The sequence below is a fragment of the Clupea harengus genome, chromosome 23 (assembly GCF_900700415.2).
Source record: "Clupea harengus chromosome 23, Ch_v2.0.2, whole genome shotgun sequence".
NCBI lineage: Eukaryota > Metazoa > Chordata > Actinopteri > Clupeiformes > Clupeidae > Clupea > Clupea harengus.
This window is the reverse complement of record NC_045174.1, coordinates 9826759-9849089: the sequence shown is the minus strand read 5'-3', so window position 1 is coordinate 9849089 and position 22331 is coordinate 9826759. Positions and strand designations below refer to the sequence as shown.

At 41.2% G+C, this 22331-nt stretch overlaps 1 protein-coding gene across 3 annotated transcripts; it reads right to left on the bottom strand.

Annotated features, from left to right (window-relative positions):
• Positions 1-1248: 1248 nt before the first annotated feature.
• Positions 1249-12465, bottom strand: dusp3a (dual specificity phosphatase 3a). Of its 3 annotated transcripts, none has more exons than XM_031561577.1 (3): positions 12114-12465; positions 7906-8129; positions 1249-5013 (listed from the first exon to the last, which is right to left on the bottom strand). In XM_031561577.1, the coding sequence occupies exons 1-3, from the start codon at positions 12278-12280 to the stop codon at positions 4802-4804; spliced, it is 603 nt and encodes a 200-aa protein (XP_031417437.1). In that variant the 5' UTR covers positions 12281-12465; the 3' UTR covers positions 1249-4801. The 3 variants fall into 3 exon arrangements, with proteins under 3 accessions (XP_031417437.1, XP_012669922.2, XP_031417438.1); XM_012814468.2 differs by having other exon boundaries at positions 1249-5010; XM_031561578.1 differs by having other exon boundaries at positions 8017-8129.
• Between the last annotated feature and the right edge of the window lie 9866 nt (positions 12466-22331).

The window sequence follows — 22331 nt, the reverse complement described above, 5'->3', positions numbered from 1 at the left end:
TCTGGAAATGGGGCACTGTCATGCAACCCACTCTGCTGCACGTTTACAAATGAGTCTTTCTCATGCTCCAATCTGAGACGAAACCAGTGAGTAATGAATCATTATTGCAGCACTGGACAATGACCTCTAATAAGCTCTGTCTTTGCATTGTGTTTTATTACTTCCCGTGACAGAGGAATTGTGGCACAAAGACATGAAAGACAGAAGTGTTGCCATCTCCAGAGGAATGGAAGACAGGAAAATTGCAATCGCCAGGGCCTATTGAGAAAATTACGATTTCAGAACCCAGAGACACAGAAAGAGGCCTTTTCATCAGAGGTTTTCATTTTTAGTCATTTATTGTTCAACATAAGAAAGGAGAAAAAGAAGAACTTCCCCGGGTAAAAAAAAATAACATTGGCATTTGAAATCAAGTGCATTTCAACAAACAGTGTCTGTATCTGTGAAGGAGCTGTCCTGTTCGCTCAGTGAGTTGTGGATACTTAAATCAAAAATATAAATATAAAAAATCAGTCTTCCGTATAAGGCTTTAAGGTGGGATGTGGTGATAACAGCTCCTTTTGTGTCAATGCGTTCCCTGTTCGTACCACTGTCTTACTTTGTACCATTTCAGCAACACTGGAATTATACGCCTAAATACTTGAGTCATACAGTGTCCAAATGTTCATAACTTAAAACATCTGTATAACATCAAAGAAATATTGTGATTAGTGGTTGTGAGTGGGGGGGCTAGGAGTGCATGTCAGGTGCCTTATTATTGTAGGAGGGCTGTTGGGGTTACTTGTGCTCGATCCCCTACAGATGTGAAAGCTGTCATCATGATGGGGGTCAGAGAAACCTGCAAAATGCACAGCAGTTTAGCCTGATGTAATGTGGTGTGTTAGTTCAGACACACCGAAAACTTGTAGCTGGGATCAGCTAGTTTCATTTAGCTTTGGTGAGTGAAGGAAGCAATTATGCAACTCATGCATGTGCATGTGTAAGGTGTCACCCAAGCCAAGTTCTGGGCGCAGCTTCAGTCAAGAGCACTCTAAAAACATGGGAGCTATTTAAATAAGAATAGATTTGGAAGAGGAATGCACAAAAAAACAATCCATTTTCAGAATAATCAGAATATCAGAAATGGAATTTGACACTGTTCTTCTGAGAATACAAACAGCAACCAACCTGGAAACAAAGTCTGACCTTCTTTAGAATGTCATTAAAAACCAACAAAAAGAGATAACAAACTGGATTGCATGACTGTAGTATAATCAGATTACTTCAGTATAATTGACAAATACATTTTTGAAGGAGTTTTTGTGCAAACTACTAGAGCTGGTCAACAGTAGGTGGCAGTGTTGCATCTTCCACCAGTTATATCGTCTATTTAAGAGTGTGTTCACTGTAAACAATATCACTCTAAGTACAATCATGTTGAACCACATAATCACACAAGATCTCATAGTCATGCTCTAGCCAGTGCACAGTCACTCTAAGCCAACTATATGCCTTAAATCATATATTTGTCATCTATTAGCCAGTGACCCAAAGAGTCTGTGACAGTAGAATGTCCAACTTAAGTGACACATACCATCTTAGACCAATAGGCCAGAAATGGTGTCTTATTCTATCTAATTGATTGAGTGAGCTCTTTATTACTTGACAAAAATCATGCTTATAACTTGTCACTAGGACATGAAGAGTTATAGGGCCAAGTTAAGCTTCAAATTTAGAAAAATGTTTGTAAACATTTATTTCTATTCATTCATTTTGGTGCTTTACTTGGCACAGACAATCCTCATTGGTTCACTGTATACAATTTGTGTGTGTGGGCACACAGGTTATAGTGTATATAACTACAGTCATTAAGGTTGTACAAAGCCTATGTCTCCAGATTATACAGGAATGTTTATAGAGAATGTGTGTTATATAATTGTATAATTTGATTTAATTGTTTCTTAGAAAATAAAACAATGTGTGCAGCAATGAGAAGCAGCATCGATGATAGGTAAGATGTAATGTAATGCCTTCACGGCAGACTTACAGTGGACCCTCTTACTGACATCACTGATGATCACGATGACAACTATAACTGACACAAATTAAAACTTTAAAAGCATCACAGTTATAACACAAAGCCATCTTAACATCTGCTGACTTACACACATATATATATAAAAACTAAAAAACAACAGCCCATGAAACAAGAATTGTGATGTTTTCTTGATAGTTTTGACACATATATAAAACAGGCACTATATATATACGATATGAGATATGGAAATTCATAACATGTTATGATGATGTTTTAGTGGGAGCAGTATTTGTGGGTGAAAGTTATAACACTACAATGTGAGGTTAAGCTACAGAGACTATGCTGAATAGTTACCTTAACCAACTAACACATGTACTGATAATACCTATACATCATAGATACATTTATTATACATTCATATATGTCAACACTTAAATATGTATATACATGTATATATCTATATGTATATATCTGTACATGTATATGAAGAGAGGGACTAGCCTATACTGTGTCTTGTGGCACAACTTAAATAGTTTGGTGTGTGTATGTCTGTGCGTGTGTATGTGTGTGTGTGTGTGTGCGTGTGTGGTGGAGTGGAGATGTGTGATTTATGAAGGACCCTAGCTCATTGCGAACACACAAATCACCCCTGGGGCCTGTGGTCACAAGTTCAATCGATCTGACGTGGGGGAACTAATGATTGCCCGAACCCTCTTTTTTGTGCACTCAATCCAAATGGAAGTGATCCTGGTTGTCATATAGGAAGAGACTGGCTGAGCCCCCGCGTTAGCGTTCCCTGATAAGGATGAAATGTTCACTGTGGCTGTGGGTCATAGCCACTGAGCTCTCTTGCCCTACCAAAGCCAGACAGTAAGGACAAAACACCCCTTGGGGAAGAGGCCATTTTGATACTCTGATTCGTTCATACTGCACATTCGTAGAGTACATCCATCCATAAATGCCATGTCCTCTTTACGATATAGAGAACAAGATGAGACACTGGGTGTTGCTATGTAGAGTAGCATGTGGGATTATGCTCAGTCACTAAATCAGATCATAACTAATGTCGTTAAGATAGAACCATAAGCGTAAAATCTGGTATGACTGTTTCCCCCCCCCATTCTAATAAGAAACTCACTACAGAATATTCCTAATGGGTGTGCATATGGACCAAGGCGACAGCGGGTGACTGGTGTGTTCGCAGTTTTTGGGAGATCTTGAATGGACAGTGATTTACAGTGATTCGATGGACATTTCTTTTGAAGGACAAGTTCAGTGTTTTCTAACCTAATTCCTAGGTGCTACAGTAATGGCATACTGACCATTGCCACCGACAATTTTTTTCTCAAGTTTCAGTATACTTCAAACAGAGGGGAAAATATGTTGATGGGGAACAACTCACAATGGCAGTGAATGGGGCTTTTTTTAAACAAAAAAGCCTCAGTGTAACATATTCATTTTTAGTTGATTAAGTTGGATTCAAGATGTAAATAAACTTCATATGAATGACTGTGGTAAGATATAAAATACATTGTTTCATTCTTTTCATTCAGACTTTGTTATTGTTCAAGTAAAACAGTTGATATCATTTTGATATATATTGTATAACGTTGTATTACAGGACACTGAGACATGTCAAAATGATTGTCAAAGTAAAATGCTAATGGAGAGTTTGCTATTAAAACAGCAAAAGATAGAGCTTAACTTTAAAAACCTGAGCCTTGTCCTTTAATGGTGTGTTTTGGCAGTGACTAACTGGCATGGCAAGGCTGTGGTTTGCTACTCAAGTGGGCTTTTCTAGTAAATGTGCCAGACTATGTACACAACTGTTGTATGGGAGTAGTCGAGGCAATGTCACTGCTGCACAGAACTGGACAGTTACCTGGATCAGGTGTTCTGTCGTGTGTATGTGTACAGGCAAGGCTAGGGGCTCCTTTATGACCTAGCATGGAATGTTAGTTTTTTTTTAAGGTCAGGCTCTGGGGTTAATTATTGCTGAACACTATCAGCAGAGACGAGTCTGATTGCTAGAAAACCCTCTGAGGATTCCAACTATCTAACCTAGTTTCAGGAAGAATGTGAGATAAAAATACATGACATAGAGACATCATTTTTCTCAAGAGGTTTTGAGTCTTCAATCTAACCCCAAAACAGCACTGACCCTGTGTGACATGATGGAAAATCCTGGTGCTCTATTTAAGGAGGTCAACAGACACTCCTGTTTTGTTAGGTGCCTCAACATTGTGACCCTGCGTACACATACGGGGTAGGGAACGGCAGTGGGAAACTATGGAATGATTGTGCTATCATCTAGGTGTCTGGGCCCTCGAGCTCCAAAATTGGACAATGCGACACATACTAAACTGTGATCACAGGAATGCTTAACAGGTGGAACAGTGACAGTGGTGAACACTATTCTGTACCTGTGGAGGTTGTTTTGTGAGGTGAGATACAAGAAGGGGGAAGTAATCATGAGTTGAGACTGATGGAGAAATTAGAAGCCTGCTTCCCCATCCTTCACTGAAGCTTACATACACCCACCTTACCACACCGGCATGGTGATGAGTTGTAATGGTGATAAAATGTTTCCGGGATTATATAAAGTTGGTAAACTGTATGTGTGTGTGGTATGTAAGTACCTGTATAATTATACATGTGTTGTGTGTGTTTTGTGTGAATTTATCAGTATGCAGCTGGCCTGGTGCAGATTTGAGTCCCCAATCAGCCCAGTGGTAGTTCTCATGCAGAACTGGGGAAGCCCCAGGAGGGGGTGGCATCCTCCTCTCATTTGGTCTTGAGTTTGCCCTCCTTGGCCAGCTTCTCGTTGAGTTCGCACAGCTGGCGGAGGAACCCGTCGTTGGGCCCGATCTCTCGCTTGTGTCTTACGGTCGCCATGGCAACCCTCACGTCCATCTTGTGGCGGAGCATGAGGTACGCGATGACAGTGGTGGGAGAGCGGCTGTAGCCCTCTCGGCAGTGAACGTATACTTTCCCTGCTGAGAGAGAGAGAGAGAGAGAGAGAGAGAGAGAGAGAGCGAGAGAGAGAGAGAGAGAAAGATTAACGTCAAACAGCCAAGTGTGATGCAGAATTACCCCCTAGCTTTGTTGCTAGTGCCTTTTGATACACAAGTTGAGGTTTGCACCACACTAATCTCCAATTACGCCTGTTAACGGTTCATCATTTAATATATCATATTATAAACTACCTGATAAACAGAATTGCAGACAGTCCCATTATGATTTAATTTGCATCTCTATTTCTGGTATTTAGCACATATGAGGATAAAATCCAGAACTCCAGCTATAGCTGCCTTGGTGAAACAGATATTGATTGTTTCCTCATGTAGGGTAGGAACATAGAATAGCACGGTATGGATCTGAGTGAGAGTAGGTCAGAGACAGGCGTACAGTGGTAAGAGGGGGAGGGAGAAGGAAAAGGAAGGGAAAAGGAGAAGGGGGCGATGAAACATATGCCATGTCTGTTCAATCTGGGGCTGGCAAAGCAGCCTTGGACAACGCAAACGTAGAGCTGACCTCTGCAGCAGACAGGCAAAGTCAACCCACATTCTCACCAGCCCTACGCCCCACAGAGTACTGGTGCCAGCCAGAAGCCCCCTACCCTCCCAGCTTCCCCCTGCCTCTCCTACACACATTCATTATCGACCTGCCCACGCCCCTGGAGGAATTCACCTTGCCAACTTCTATCGTGCTGGTTCTGCAGGTTCAGCAATGCATCTGAAACCTGATCCCTCTCTATCTCTCTCTCTCTCTCTCTCTCTCTCTCTCGCTCTCTCACTACATCCTTCTCTTTTACTACCTTACTATCCCCCTCTCTCTTCTACCTCACAGTATTGTAGCTGTAGCACTGTACTGTAGCTTGATCTACTTTGTTAGCAGAGGGATGCTGCTAATGCCATAGCGATGACCTTTTCACAATTTTAAATAACCCTTCCTCTTCCCTACCAATCAATGCAGAGCGGAGTGTTTCCACTTATCTGCTTGTCGGATGCGTTGGGAAGCCACCGCGGCGGAGTAGCCTCGGACAGCTGCCACTCCCTTTTCCGCTCGTCTGCATTCTGTCAGCGAGCTGCGAGGCCGATACCCTAACCCTCCCTCAAGCATGCCTTGTCACAAATGTCACTTCTGAAACATCGCCCTGGTTGCAAAGCGACAGCAAATATTCTCCCCAAAGTTTTCTCGCCTTCGTGCTCTCCAGCCAATTCCCCCATTGAGGATCGATGTCCTCCCTCAACCAGAAACAGCCAGCTGATTTACAGTGTAATGAGTAGCACTGCCAAATTGGCAGGGAATTAAGATGCTTTATAATTGCACTTCTGTGTCAGAGATGGCATAAAATCCATGCCATAAAACATCAGGCTGAGGGCACCAATTAGACATGGCACTAGAGGTGAAAGATTTGGAAGTATATTCTGGAGTCGAGTCCAAGATTACTGTGTTGGGAGGCATTCCAGTCCAGGGCATTTGTCAACTGCTAATCAACCTCAGGGGTATTCCCAGAGTCTACAATTTACTTGTGCTTCTTTCCTGGCAAACATACACTTCTGCACTTTACATAGACTACTTTTATGAACGACACTTCACAAAATCCTTCCATATGGAAGAGGTGTACAAAGATAAATATCTGCATATACTGAGGAAAGTATTTAGAGGCTTTAGACTTTTGAGGCAACATGTTATCATTGTTCAATAAAGCCTCTCACTCTTGGATTATTACCTTTCTCATAAACTTTATCGCCATGACCACAGTGTCACAGCTATGTGATTAAGATTTCCGTCGTTTGGGAATCTATTTATGGTATTGGAATGAAAACACTACCTGTGTTTATAATGTTTAGCATTCTTCAACCACAGGACTATGATTGTTTTGGGTTTCAAGTCATTCCAGAAATGTGTCATCATTAAAAAAAAGAAGGAAACTATTTTGGCATGACTTAAAGGGGGGAAAAACACGTATTCATAAAGGAATGTGGCACAACCTGTTCCTCAAACACATTTTGTATGCTATAAAAGCTGGTGTGATGACTCAGAGTGCACTCTGATCCACATATGATGTGTTAAGTGGCAGAAAGCGTCTTTTTCTTTGTCCCTATAACATATGTGTGTTTATTATTATATTTTGTTATTCCTAGTATATATGGAATTTTCCTGACTTTGTGCTGTGAAATCTGATTCCTAAGATCCAAAAGCCTAATGTTTAATAACTGGCTAAGCTAAGAGCAATTCTCAAATCCTTGCTGAGTGATCACTACTGATTAAATCATGACCCACTTGTACACACATCTGCAAAACATTTTCTGGGTAAGAGTGGGTACGTCACCCTAGCCATTATCAACAAAATCAATACACATAAACAGGAACATCAAGCAGCGGAGCCTGTAACATTACACAATACAAATTCCACAGAGATGTCTTTGAGTCTGCTCTTCTGCACTAGCAAGGCCTAAAAAGTCCACCAACCCTTTGATTTAATTACACAATGTTAGTTTGCCAAGAAGCTTAGAGATAATCAGAATCAGAATGGGATTTATTGCCAAGTAGGTTTACACCTACTTGGAATTTTTTCTGGTGTGAAGGTGCATACAGTAAACATAAAACATAAAAACATAGAAACACAATCTATAATAATGCATATATAATGCTTGCTCAGTGTCTGTGTATAAAGGGGCAATCCCAAGTTGTGTATTTGCCTATAGCTCTACAATAAAGAATTTCTTATGCTGTTTAAGTTGTTCCCTAATATGTAGCAAAGGGTTTCGTTTGTGTTTTCAAGTGTAGGAACAAGGAAGGTGATGATTCCAAAGTTCAGTGAATTATTATTGAATCTAATATGGAGAAACCAATACAGAGCAGAGCCCTTATAGACGTACCTTTACCAGACAGGGCCTTGTCGATAAACTCGGCCCCCTCCTCAAAGAAGGCACTGAGGTCAAATCGCTCTGTGTCGTTGGCCTTGATGCCATGGTAGGTAATGCCGGTACCTGCATAGAACTCTGCATTGGTATTCACATGCATGAAAGAGTTGCCCTCTGCTGTGTTGAGGATGTGCGTCACCCCCAGCTTCTGCAGACGCATCACATTCTGGGCCACAAACCTAAGACAAGAGACAAGGGGGAAAATATGAGACAGTGAGGTTCATCGCAATAAAGACTCAGTGTCATCAGTCAGGGAATTTCTGGGTTAAGCAAAAATAGCTCAAGAAATCACAATGGCAGGTTTATATAAGTGTTGAGGTCAGAGTGATGGAAGGCGAAAAGCCTCCCTGCTGACTTCCACATTGTTAAACCCCAGACCGTGGTTATGAGTTCCCATGCAAAGTGCCAAGGCATTTAAATGGTTGAAAACCTGGGCTGATTGTAGGAACACGTCTCCAATATTATAAGTAATTGAGTTTGCTGATGGGGCCTGTGGACACGTTGAAGCAGATCCAAGCAACTAAAAGTCCTGATTTTTGTTGCAAACTATGGAAGGATTATCAGATGTCAGAAATATCTATCTGTTTTAGAGGACATCAGGGAGGGAGACTTGGCCCAAAGCAGCGTGCATGCGCCATAAACCAGTGAGATCTTGGCCATTGCGTCAAGGCAAACAGAGGCCTATAGGCGCCCTACATGGTGCCTGAAATAGGGCTTGGTGCCCATAGAGAGGGTGATGGGCGGGGGACTGGAAAGTTCCATCATCCAACTGCTATCCAATACCTGCAGTCTTCCATCTTTACCCATTAATATCCATCCCCCGCTCTCTGTCTCTATCCCTCTCTCTCTCCTCCCTTCCCTTTTACTTCCAATCCCAATCCATGATGAAAAGTGTTTTACACAGTGTCTAGATTACAAACAATTGGATGTACAAAAGCCAAACAATTGGGTGAACACAACCCAAACAATGCCTAAACGGGCAGACACACTAGCATAGTTCCTGCATGGCGTTAGCTGTGGCTCATTAAACAAACTGGCAAACATCTGAGTCTTCCTGATCAAAAACCTCCCATGCTCCTTTGCCTTTTATATAAATAACAAGCTCCACAGGCAGGACTCTGTGACCTCTTCATGGATCCCTGGGGATAGATTTCCGGAGGCTCCACCTTCCCCCCCTCAACACCGACTGGCTAAGATGAAGATCGAGTCTGCCACCATTTTGCTTTATGACCGTAAGATGTGGCTGCCCATCTGTCTCCATGTCTGCTAGCTCCCAAGGCTTCTTTGCACTGATGGAGCAGTGCTCCGGTACTCTGAACATGGACCCTGATCTGCTCCCTGGAACCCATAACTTAGTCGGTGTACACATGCACACACAGACACACACGCACAGACACACATATACACGCTTGCAACCTGAGTAGATGACTCAAATGCAAAGCCCTGGCAGACTGGAGCAATATTGTTCCATGAACACCCACTGGCTGTGGATACGTATCAGTGTATGTAGGTGTCTGTGTGCATGTATATTTCTATGCATGCTCAGTGTCTGTGTATAAAGGGGCAACCCCAAGTTGTGTATTTGCCTATAGCTCTATAGGCCAAGTGAGCCAGTATTGCCTGTGTGTGTGTGGGGGGGGCTAATGCCTAGCAGCTCTGCTCACCTGGACTGTACTGCTCTCAGAGCTCTGCTAGCTGCCGTCCATGCCCATCCATTATTAATATAATCCCCACAAAGAGAGCAGAGGCGTGCAGGCAACAGAGAGCTGCCCATCGCCTTTAAGTGCAGCCACTCCATCAGGGACTAAAAACGCTTGCTAATATCTGTATGGAAGCTATTTCTATACTGAAAGTGCAGTCTAGTTTTTTTTTTCTTCTTAATGAGCTCTGTTACTTTTACTGTACAGAATGTACTCCACCACAGAACACTCAAGCACCAGACATGAGTCTTCCTTCGTCGGAAGTGTACACATAAGAACACACTGGGTTCCTGGAGCTCAAGCGGTAGAGCAAGATGGCCAGATCATGGGTTTTATAACCAGTAGAAAATGAGACAGTAGATACCTTCCCAGTATAGTGAGTTACATTGGACAAAACAATATGCGTTCAATGAATAACAATTAATGGATGGGGACTGGGTTTTATAATGAAGGAAGCGTATAGAAATAACAGGAAGGCATTATAAATGCTTCATTATAATCAGTTTGTCCAATAGTTGGTAGTTTATATTAATATTTTGTCCCCTCTGTCTTTTTAGTTTTGGGACAATTCCACAAAAATAATCAAATTTGATTAAAACATTTATAGCCACGTAAGTAAAAGAGAGACCTTCTGTAGTCTAAACCTCAGAATGACTTTATTTTGGACAAAAATTTCGAAGAAACTTAAATTATGCAAGCAGTGTGGCAATGCATCTGATTTTTTACAGTATGCTTGGGAAACTATCAAATGTTTAGTAAACTGTTAGTATGTGAGTAACTCACTTACACATATTGATGTTACATAGTAACCTAATTCTTTACAAATATGAAAATATGTTTCATATATCCCCCTCTCTGTAGACCCCCTGAGATAACCTGAATCTAACATTCTATTTACAAATTTTGTTTAGCTCCTGGTGTTCATCTTACCAAATAACATCTATCAACATGAGATGACTTCATACTCCTGATACACTTAAAGCCCTTCTGAATCTTGCAGTTAATGGCTCACACTTCTCTAATTAAGAGATCAGCTCCAGAACTTGCACTAAAATTGGCACCGTACCCTATGCAGATTGATTTAGCTGTTCTAACAGATGTAATGGGTTTGTCCTGCTGCCCTTCTTCCTGCTCAGCTGCCACAGAGTAGACAAGCAGTGCACGGGACACAACAGAGAAACTTCCAGAAGACCGTAACACTCCACTCTGTCACTATAACCGCCACAAGTCAGACTCAAACAATAGACGGTGAAGCTGCTGACTATTACACAGACCAAGACAAACATCCTGCACACACTGGAGAGAATAAGCGAGAGCTTAGCTTGACCTAATCAGATCACACAGAAGTACAGCTTGTTTACATTGTCTGGTCAAGCAAGTATTGTTCCAAGTATTATAGGTCCAAGCCCGGAGGTTTACAAGTACAAGGGTTATACAACAATAAGATAATCTACACATTTCTGACTCACGTAGGACAATAGCCTATAGGTATCCACCTGCATCTCTCTCTCTCTCTTTCTCTCTCTGTGACTTTGTGGTGTAATATAGTGCATACATTAATTAACTGGGCTACTTAGAAATACCATGTGTCTAAATATATTATATGCAAATAAAACTTGGTGACGAAATCAAGCATCCGTTAATCAGACAGGTGAGCAAAATAACACCTTTAGCTTTCGTGTGTAACCCTTTGTTCGTTCTGTAGTAAGGTGCACTCCTTTTATTATCGTGTATCTCCACACTAATCAGCCACTAATTTCTCGTGCTTCGGTCATGCTTGTTTCTAAGAAGCTGAACGGTTTATCTCTTCTCTTCAGAAATGATTTAGCATAAAAGAACACGTGATTGTTGAGGGACGGCACGAGTGGAGAGATGAATGATCTCCATGAGATAACATTGAGATGGTGGCGATAATAAAGCATGGTTGCCGTTACATTCAGGAAAAAACAAGTCTTCGTATCGATTCTTTATCGGCGCAATGTAACCGTAACCATGTTGGCGAAATAATCTTTTAGTTCTGATTCCATTACGGGATGTATAACACACGTTCTACATTATTAGATTAAATTGTGACACTTCAATGATCCTAGTTCAAAACCATGTGATAGGCATTTAAATCATGTAATGTAATGCCATCCTGCCAGTGTTGTAATGCAAAAGGTTACACTGTTAACACTGTGGTCTTTAGGTTATGTATAATGCATTGTGTGTGCGTTACCTACTTTAGGGTGAGGTGTAGATAAACCTGAAATTTCTGAATGGATTGGTTGGCAATCTGGACATCGTGAATCACCCGTACAGATATTGAGGGGGAATTGTCGTTCTAAGCGGTAGGCTGTGATGCGTTGCTAGGACGATGAAGTAATCGCCTACCTGTCTGTGTCATCTACCCAGTCTCGTTGGTGTTCGGAAGTAAATGTCTCAATAGTGATCCCGAAACATAGATAACCGATAGTAACTTACGCGTTGCCAATGTAAATCCGAGGAAACACCTCGTTGAAATGTTGTGCTGGTAAACTGTAAAATCCGCTGCCGTTTGACAATAGCTCGTTGAGTTGTTGCACAGTAGCTTCACCGTCTGGCACACTGACTTCAACCGGTAGCTTGGCCGGGCTCTGGTGTTTCTTCATGTTTCCAACGCTGTCTTGCCAAACCGATAAACAAGTGTCAGGTTACTGTCGAAAAAGTGTCAGTTTCCGAGTATGCTGCATATTATCATTCAGTATGCAGACGCCTTTGCCTCGCCGGCTGAAACGCACGCTCCCTAGCTCGCAGACACACCCCGACTCGCCCACCGGCGGTCAGACGCTCTACAGATCGGAATTGGCGGAGGACAGCGACACGCGCACCAGGGTGGCAACCGAGGAACGATAAACAAGGCAGTGAAAGGGGCGTTAAAGGAGCCGCTCTGTCACGACGCATAGCTCTACTCTACTCTACTCTACACCTGTTTCCTTCAAATAAACATTTTTAAAATGTATATAGCCTGATGAAAACATGTATTACTTTCTGCTTCGAACTTGGTAACAGATAGGGACCTAAGCCATCCAAACAGCCCTATCTGTCACTGTACCAGAGAGATCAAGGTGAACAATATCCTGTGCAAAGGGCTCGCGGTCACTGATTTCACACCTGGAATTAAATGCAGGCAACAACATAGGAAACGGTCACCCTGTTTTGCGTAATTTCACATTTCGCATCGTAGCATTCAGAGTTTTTCGTCAACTTGCCTGGCAACACGTGTTTTAATTCCTCTCATGCTTCAACCTGACCCTGGACGGTCCCTAAAATGGTTTAATAAGGCGAACTGCAATGATCCAGGATACGTTTTGTACTCAACCGGGAGCAGACCGATTTTGCCACTTTCACTTCCTACAGTAGATGATACTCACCATACATTTAGATAAAGGGGGCAGATATGTTTTCTTTATGATTTTGGGTGAGGAAAGAAATCTGAATTTGGGCTGTTTTCACGCTCTGTTAATTTGTTTGTTAATGGTTCAATCAAACATCCAAACTAGTGACAGACAATCCATTCATTTTTACAGATGCTTTTATTTAAAGCATCATATACCGTATGGAAGGTATGGAAACACAACTGGTTCAGAGAACACTGAAAATAAATCAGTCAGCCACAGAAAGTAAGTGTTTCAGTTTCACTAGACTCAAATGCCAGCCAGTTGCCCATCTACATTTACATTTACATTTAGTCATTTAGCTAATTATCCAAAGCGATGTACAAAGGAGAAAACAATCAAGCTACAAGCAATAGAGACCTAGTGTAACAATAAATACTACTTTACATAAGGAATAAAACGTGCAGGAATGTAACTACTGTAAATTGGTGTGATTTCATTTTATTTGGCACATACACATGATGCATCTCATATATATCTCACACATGTCAAATACAAGGGCTCTCAAGAAACCTTTTTGCTTCAACTATACTGGGAGATTTGGAGAGTGTTTATAACAGCTGCTAATACTAGATTTATGGAATCTTGTTTGTTTCTCCTGTCCTTGGGATCATGTCTGGTTCACTCTGTAACACCAGCCTGGAAAAAAAACCATACAAATAACACCAAGGAAGTAGACATTTATTGACATCATTTTCACTTATTTTTCTTTTTTAGGGAAAGAGAAATCTTTTGCAGACAGCATTGCATTGATTTTCTTCCATGTTACAACTTCAGACGCCTGGCCAGAAATCTTGACAGCAATTACAACCGTAGACAAACATATACCCTCCTAACCTAAATAGATAAATGCTTTTTTCTCTCCTCAGTTTTGGACTATGTCCTAAGACGGGTCTATGAACTGTGAACAATCATTGGGCTAATACAAAGTTATTAAATTTTTTTTAAGGAGAATGCTAAGAGGTAGACAGGCAAACAAATGGCTAAATAAATCAAAGTTATTTCCAGTGTAGTTATTGAGTAGAACCACAACTATCACCCTGCATGTTCCTGTACTGACAACCCACCTCCACTAGAGGCAGGTCACACTGATGAGGTGTAATGTTGTATCGTATATATAATTCCACCTAATGTCTCTGTCTCTGTCTCTGTCTCTGTCTCTCTCTCTCTACCTCTATGTGTGTGTGTGTGTGTGTGTGTACTTATTAGCTTGTGCTGTTGCCCCACTGGTTTAGACTTTGAAAGTATTTTTTTTTTTTTCTAAATGTGTTTATTGGTTTTTCTTTTTTCCCCCTTCCTTTCAAGGAAGAACAAGTTACAAATACAGTAAACATAAGAAACCAGCTACCTGACAAAAAATAAATAAATAAATAATAATAATAATAATAATAATAATAATGATACAAATAAAATAAATTATATAAAATGACACACTCAAAACCAGATGGCACGTTCATTGGTACATTGGCAAGGGGTATTTAGACAGTGGGTTGCCCATCGATTGTACAGGGGTAATGTCTGTATGGTCACTTTAGAGCCCTAAGAAATTGAGGGCCCTTTACAAAGTCCAAGAATGAAGTCCACATTTCTTCAAACTGTGCATATTTTCCTTTCAGTGAATATGTTATTTTTTCCATGGCTATAACTTGTACAATGTCCTCTAGCCAGCCTTTGGTAGTCGGCCTCTGTATAGATTTCCAACATTTTGCAATAGTCCGTCTGGCTTGTAGTAGGCTTAGGGTAACCATCTTTCTGTTAGCTCTGTTGAGATTAATGTCCTTTGGTATGAGTCCCAAAACGCACATTCTTGGGCACATAGGAAGAGTCGCCCCTGATGTATTTGAGAGTGTCTCAACAACCTCCCTCCAAAATTCTAGTACTTTTGAACAGGACCATAAACAATGGAAAAGAGTCCCTTTATGCGTTTCACATTTAATACATACATCAGGAATATTCTCATTGAAATGATTCAAAAGCTCAGGAGTGATATACAGCCTCATGGACCATTTATACTGCAACAGTCTGAAACCTGAATTAGATGATTGTGTTTGTGATAGGGTACAAATATTTTGCCATTCAGACCCAGTTATCTCCTCCCCTAAGTCTGCGCACCAAGCAAGTCTCTTGTCCTCTGATGTCTCTGGTGACCCAGATGACAAAATCTTATAAAAGATGGAAATAAGTCTTCTCTGGTGAGGGCTTTTACAATTTTTTCTACTGCTGAGAGGTCAGGTATTGAGAGCTTTTTTTGGGTCTTATAGATGAAGTCTCTGACTTGTAGGTATTTGAAGAAATGTTTAGCGGGTATGTCAAATTGTTTTCTGATATCTTCAAATTGCATGAGAACATCCTCCTGAAAGAGATCTCCTATTTGGCCAATACCTTTGTCTGCCCATAGTTTAAATCCCTTGTCTTTTGCCCCTGGATGAAAATTGTTGTTTCCCCAAATGGGTGTGAACTGTGATAGCTTAAGGGGAACCTTTAGGTAGCTATGAACGTCATGCCAAACACGAATGGAGTTGGAAACAAATGGGTTACCTGTGAATTTCTTTAGTTTATCCGGTTTATCTGAGTATAGATACATATGAAGAGGTATATTGGCTGAAGTCTCTCTTTCCATTTCCACCCATGAGAGGGATGGACTGGGTCTGAACCAGAAGGAGGTTGTCCAAAGCTGGCATGCCCAGTAGTACCATTTGAGGTTGGGGAGTTTCAACCCTCCTCTGTCATATGGCAGATATAGTAGAGAGAGGCGTAATCTTGCTCGTCTGTTACTCCATATGAAATTTCTGAAGACTTTAGTCATATTTGAGAAGAAGTTTGTTGGAGGTGGAAGTGGTATGCATTGGAATAAGTAAAGAAATTTAGGTAGGACATTCATTTTGAGGATATTAATCCTGCCAATCATTGAAATTGGCATTGTTGTCCATCTGTTAATAAGGTTAGTCACTCCTGATATCACTGGGCTATAGTTAGTGGATACAAGGTCCTCTGTTGATTGAGTAATTTTGATCCCCAAATAAGTAAAACTAGAAGTATTCCTAAATGTGGTTTGTATTGGGGGACAACTTCTCTCTGATTGTTTAAGAAAGAGGATGTTTGACTTGGATTCATTCAGTTTATATCCTGAAATTGATCCAAAAGTATTTATTAATCTAAGGAGATTTGGAATAGAGCACTTTAGCTGGGTCAGGAACAAAACTATGTCGTCTGCGAATAATCCTATTTTATTCTCCACATTCCCTATTGTGATACCTGTTATACTGCTGTTTTGTCTAATTGCGATTGCAAGTGGCTCGATTGCTAATGCAAACAGAAGGGGCGAAAGGGGGCACCCCTGTCTGGTCCCTCGTTGGAGTTTGAAGGGTTGGGAGGTTAAAAAATTTGTCATGACTGACGCGCTTGGGGAGTGATATAACATTTTCACGCACTTACAGATGTATTCCCCAAACCCAAACCGCTGAAGCACTTCAAAAAGATAATTGTGTTCCACCCTGTCAAACGCTTTTTCAGCGTCCAGGGAGACTATTGCTGTGTCTGGGCTTTCCTTCCTCACATCTATAATATTTAGTAGTCTTCGAATATTATGGAAACCTTGACGACCCTTTATGAAACCATTTTGGTCAGAGGTGATCAGAGAAGGAAGATGGTTTTCAAGACGTCTCGCAAACACCTTTGCTATAATCTTAGCATCTGAGTTTATTAGTGAAATAGGACGATATGACCCACATTTTATGTGGGGTTTATCTGGCTTTAGAATCAGTGTAGGGTTGTCACGATACCAAAATTATGACTTCGATACTATACCTGCCAAAATATCACGATACCCGATACTTACGATACGATACCACAAATACGATACAATACTACAACTACGATACGATACCACAAATACGATACCATACCACAAATACGATAAGATACTGGTATATTTATCTATGATAGTAATAAATAAAACATCTGTAAGGTTCCCTTTTTACCAGCTTGTTCCTGCCCAGCTTTTTGAACACTTTACAAAAGTATTAGCCCAGAGCAAATAATTAATGAAAACTACATGGTGACAGCATAGCATTGATTATACATGGCTATGTAGACCTTTAGTCCGTATCTGACTATATGACTACATAGTTATTTCCATAAGTATGAATTACATCATTTTACAGATGTGTGTTTGAGGTGGGAAAAAATCTAAAGCTATGTGGTTTGGGTACATTAAAGATAGACACATAATTAAAGGGCAATTTCTCCCCTTTATTGAAAAACATGCCACCACATACCTTTGCACCAATACACACTTGCCATTACACTATGGCGAACAATGAGACAGCCTGTCTGTCTGGTAGAATTTTGAATTCTGAATATTCACACAACTTGCAACTATTGCACTTGTTTATGCACTTATTACAACTGAATACAACTGAACTATTTACACACGAACAGAAACACTAACTCAATAAAATGTGTTGCACTTGCTTGATGTTTGACCGTTAGGAAAGTTGTTGACTTGCTAGTTTGTCATAAACTAAGTAAGCACATTTCGACTAAGGTTTCGCTAAGTTTAGCCGCTAGCAAGACATCTCGTTAGCAATGTTAGCAAGCTTATTATAACACGCTTGGACATTGATGCTAGTATTAAGTGTTCTCGCGTCGGCCTCTTGGTAATGTTATTGTGATAGCTATGGTGGCTAGCTTGACAACTGAGCTATGTTGGCTAGGTTGCCAAAAACAATCACAATAACACTACAAAGAAGACGGCGCTAGAGCACTTAATACTAGCATCAGAGAGAAAAGAAAAAAAATCTTAATACTAGCATCAATGTCCAAGCGTGTTATAACAAGCTTGCTAACATCGCTAACGAGATGTCTTGCTAGCGGCCAAACATGTTGAAATCTGCTTACTTTGTTTATGACAAACTAGCAAGTCAACAACTTTCATAACACAGTCAAACATCAAGCAAGTAGCCTACAACACAAGACAAAGCAGACGTCCTCTTTTACCTGGACATGTACTCTTTTCGAGACCTAAATGCCTCCGGCTAAAAGAGGACGTCTGGTCACCCTAGTAAGGCTACTCGTGTTAGGCTGTATATGGGTGAGCTTGGGGGTGTTCATGGTTATAATCACATTTGCTAACCTGTCGTTCTTTGAACTCTGAAAAGTTCGGGGTGTCTGTATGATAGGTGCTTAGCCATATTCGACGTGTTCCCTCCCTTTGCCTGATTGGATTTGAAGCAGGTTTTACAGACGTGTCTGTGTATGTCGATGGGTTTTCCTTCGGTGTCTGCTTCGTACCCGAAGTATTTCCAGATCTCACTTCTGGCATCTTTTCTTTCTACAAGCCGAGGACGGTCGGCAACAGCTCCTGTATATGAGGCCATGTCTCCCCTGAGATCACTTGCTGTAAGTGAGGGCTGCCTGTTGCATGTGTGAGAGATGGGCAGCCCCGCCCTTGCAGTCAATGTGTGCAGGCAGCCTGACAGGGAGCGAAACAGTGAGTGCGCTCTGATTGCGTGCTTTTTTAACGAAGTATCGGTACTAAAAATATGCAAAATCGTATCGTTTTTAACGTAATGGTACCGCGGTACCTTTCTAGTACCGGTACACCGTGCAACACTAAATCAGTGTTATTAAGGCCTTTGATAAGGAAGGTGGTAAATGTTCAGCTTCAATTGATTCGACTAACATATCAAAGAGGGGTGGCACAAGCATCTCCTTAAAGCATTTGTAGATGTCAATGGGTAGACCAGAAGGACCGGAAGCTTTCCCTCCGTTCATATGGGACAGCGCTTCAAACAGTTCTTCCTTTGTAATGGGAGAGTCTAGCTCCTCTTTAACCCTTTCCTCTAAAGTTGGAATGGAAAGCTGATCCAAAAAGGGGTGTAGGTCATTAGTATCCGGGGACTCTGACGTATAAAGGTTCATATAATATTTTTGAAAAGCTCTGTTCATTTCTGCTGGATTAGTTGTTGTCCCACTTTCAGTTTCAATCTCAGTGATAGCCCTTTCATTTTGCAGTGTTTTAATCCTCCAAGCTAGTAATTTACCCGCTGATTCTCCCTGATCATAATACGTCTGCTTTAACCGAGTGATACTCAGTGTGTTTACATGATGGTATAATTCGAATCTTTGCTTAGTCGGACTATGCTTTCTTTCGAGGGTAGGTGCTATTATCCCAATATACATGGCAGTGAATAAATCGAATCATTGGCCGAAAGCATGTCATATCCGATACGATAGGTGGCGCTGTTTTTATTACAACTAGTGGTGATACAGCCCTTTCCGCTTGACCTCTTCACCACTACCAATAACAACAACAGTTGATTGAGCATGAATCGCGTCTGTTCATCGGTCCAGAAATGCGTGTTGCCTCTTGGGTTGTTTGTTTGTTTGTTTGTTTGTTTGTTTCTGCCAGGCCGATGTGTTTATAAGTTACATTATTCAAAGATGAAAGATAAAAGGCGAGAGAAACGCATGCACATTCACACACACACACGCGCAAATAATGGGTTACAGCCAAAACGCATTGCCCTTCTGCCAGTAGTACTTCTTCGCTGTCGATTTCCAAATCTGTGTGAATATTCAAAAGAGCAAGTCCAGTCAGTCTTTTGTCAGTCATCGTACTTCGTAAGATATGTCTTAAGACGCCCCATTGTACTGAATGACCGCTCAGCAGACGCTGTGGAAACGGGCAAATGTGCCGAACTTTCCAGGGCTTGATAAAGCTCAGTGCATTTGGGCTGTAGCTCATTTAGCTGTTTCCAGCTCTATATCTGCATCGTCAACGCTGGGCATTAGTTGTCCGTACTCCGATTTTATAGTTTCCCCATCGTAATAAATATGCATTCATGATATTTTTCTATGACCGAGTTTGACAGGTATTGGTCAGGTAATAGTCGAGTGACAGCTGATTTCACAAGCATTAACTTTAAACCAGAATATTATAACGTGTCGGCATAGTCGCCCCGTAATGCCGTGCAGCGGGCGCATACTGTTATACTTTATGTTATGCATGACGTTCCCTAGGCTATATGTTCCTTACCGTTCTAATTACATGTCGTTGTTCTGTGTTGGGACAGAGCTTATACAGGTGGGTGACGGTAGCACAGTCTGTTCGTGGGCATAAAGCCCGTGCCATTGTGACAGTGTGTTGTGTTTAATAAAAAGCCATAACAAATATACCACGCTTCCGTGATTTGTTACAATATAATGGTCTTGCTTCTATAATGTATAAACACGTAGGTTACAGGGTGGGTGTGGCAGAGAGAGAGAGGGAGAGCGATGATGCACACGGATATATCAGATTTAGCGACCGGAGCAAAGTTATGTTGCTGTAACGTTGAACTCTTTGCAATCAATAAATACAGTACTTAATAGGCTAATTGATACAATATCTCCTCGTTTGAGTGTGGTTGTTTGAGTGCAATGGGAGTGTATGATCGTTATTGTCTATAAAGCAGTGTTTCTCAAACTTTTTCAGACCAAGGACCACTTAGCCAATAAAAAAAAATTCGCGGACCATTTAGCTAAATATCCCCGGAACAACATGCCTCCTACCCAAGACCTGGCGCCAGACAATTGTTAGCGCACACATTATTTTCGCGGGTGGGCTCTCCTTTTGTACGTACCAGTAGTTATAGATATGACAATGCGCAAGGCAAAGCATCTGGAACCCTGCTCCATGCGTGACTTGGTTATGTTACAAACTATAGTTCGCTCACAGCCTCATACTCCCATCACACACTCAGACAGACATCACAAAACACAACGATGCGCATACTGACCGCAGTATTTCACTACCAACAGTAGGCTAGCCCACTGGCATTAATACAGCCATCCTAGTAGCCTAGTCAACTTTTCATAATGAAGAGCTGTCATTATCCAACGTCACACAACACAGAATATAGCCTAGTTATCATCTTGCTGTCTCAGCGGGAGAAAAACACAGTGTTTTGAATGCAACTCCGCGGCGAGATAATTCCCAAAGAGGCTGAACCACTTTCTCCTTGTCTATGTTAGAGGCTTTCTCATTTAATTTTCTTTTCATAGTTCCTGTCTTAAGCCACCAATCCATGACCTTGTTAATAGATTAGGCAACTCTTTATTAGATTAGGCTACTACTGGCTGTGTTCTCTTCGTTCTGAGTTGTATGTTAGAAATGTCGCAATAATTTACTTGTGGCCGTCGCGGACCACACTTCATCATATTTGATAGAATGAAGAACAAATTAGTTGTGAATACTATCACCGAGTTTGAAAGGTATTTGGTCAGGTAACAGCCCTTTGACAGCTGATTTGCTTTCTGATTTGACAGTACTGCTGTGTGTTTTAAGCAAATAAAATGTGGACTGTTTACAAGCGGGCACCTGCTATCGTTGCTTATACACTAAATACGTTGTGAAATGAAACAAAAACACATCACAGTTAAAGATGTATTAGTATTGATTGATTCACATCGATATGAATGGATGACATGACTAACAAGTGGTGGGAAATTAATATGGAAGTATTTGTTCGGTGAATTAGCGCGTTCTGTCCAAACAGTCGCAGTCAACGTTTTTGTCAACACTGGCACCACATAAGTATCGTAATTTGAACGTCCTTATACGTTTTTAAGGAGGGGTTGTAAAGGTACTCATATCTTCGGACCTCTTCTGTTATGTTTGTTCATAGTCAACAAGAATAAGCTTGTGAGACAGTCTGCAGGATATTCATAAATAAACGTGTCATTAGTATGAACAGTATCGTCTCTTTCGTCTTCCGGGTCACGACCTGGCAGGGAGGGAGGGAGGATGGCGGCGGGATCTCAAGCATGCGCAAAGACGCAAAGTCCAGTTCCTTATCCAATTCACCGTTACATGCCGCAATAGTCGAACTATCAACTGGATCGGATCGAGTTATCCAGGGGTGTTAGTCCGACTATGTGCGGTCCGACTACGATCCGACTAAGGTGCTTACATGAAACGGATAATGCGATTTCAGTCCGACTAAGGCAGTTATTCGAATCCATGTAACCACGGTCACTGTTTAAGGCCTTACTTGCTGTGACATTATTATATTTAGCCCTTAATTATGAGAGCCTCTGTAGATTCTCCGGTGTATTATTCACTGAGAGCTCCCTTTCTAGGTCTTTAATATCTTGCTCAAGTTCAGTCATAAGGAGATGGGTCTTATTTGTATTGCTACTAGTATAAGAAATCATTACACCTCTAATATAGGCTTTAAAGGCTTCCCATCTAATAGATGCTGAGGTTTCATCTGTATTTGTA

Coding starts and splice junctions, on each gene's coding strand:
- dusp3a (XM_031561577.1), bottom strand. CDS start 12,280: ATGAAGAAACACCAGAGCCCGGCCAAGCTACCGGTTGAAGTCAGTGTG. Junction 8,130..12,113: donor CGGATTTACATTGGCAACGC/GTAAGTTACTAT, acceptor CTCTTGTCTTAG/GTTTGTGGCCCAGAATGTGA. Junction 5,014..7,905: donor CAAGGCCCTGTCTGGTAAAG/GTACGTCTATAA, acceptor TCTCTCTCTCAG/CAGGGAAAGTATACGTTCAC.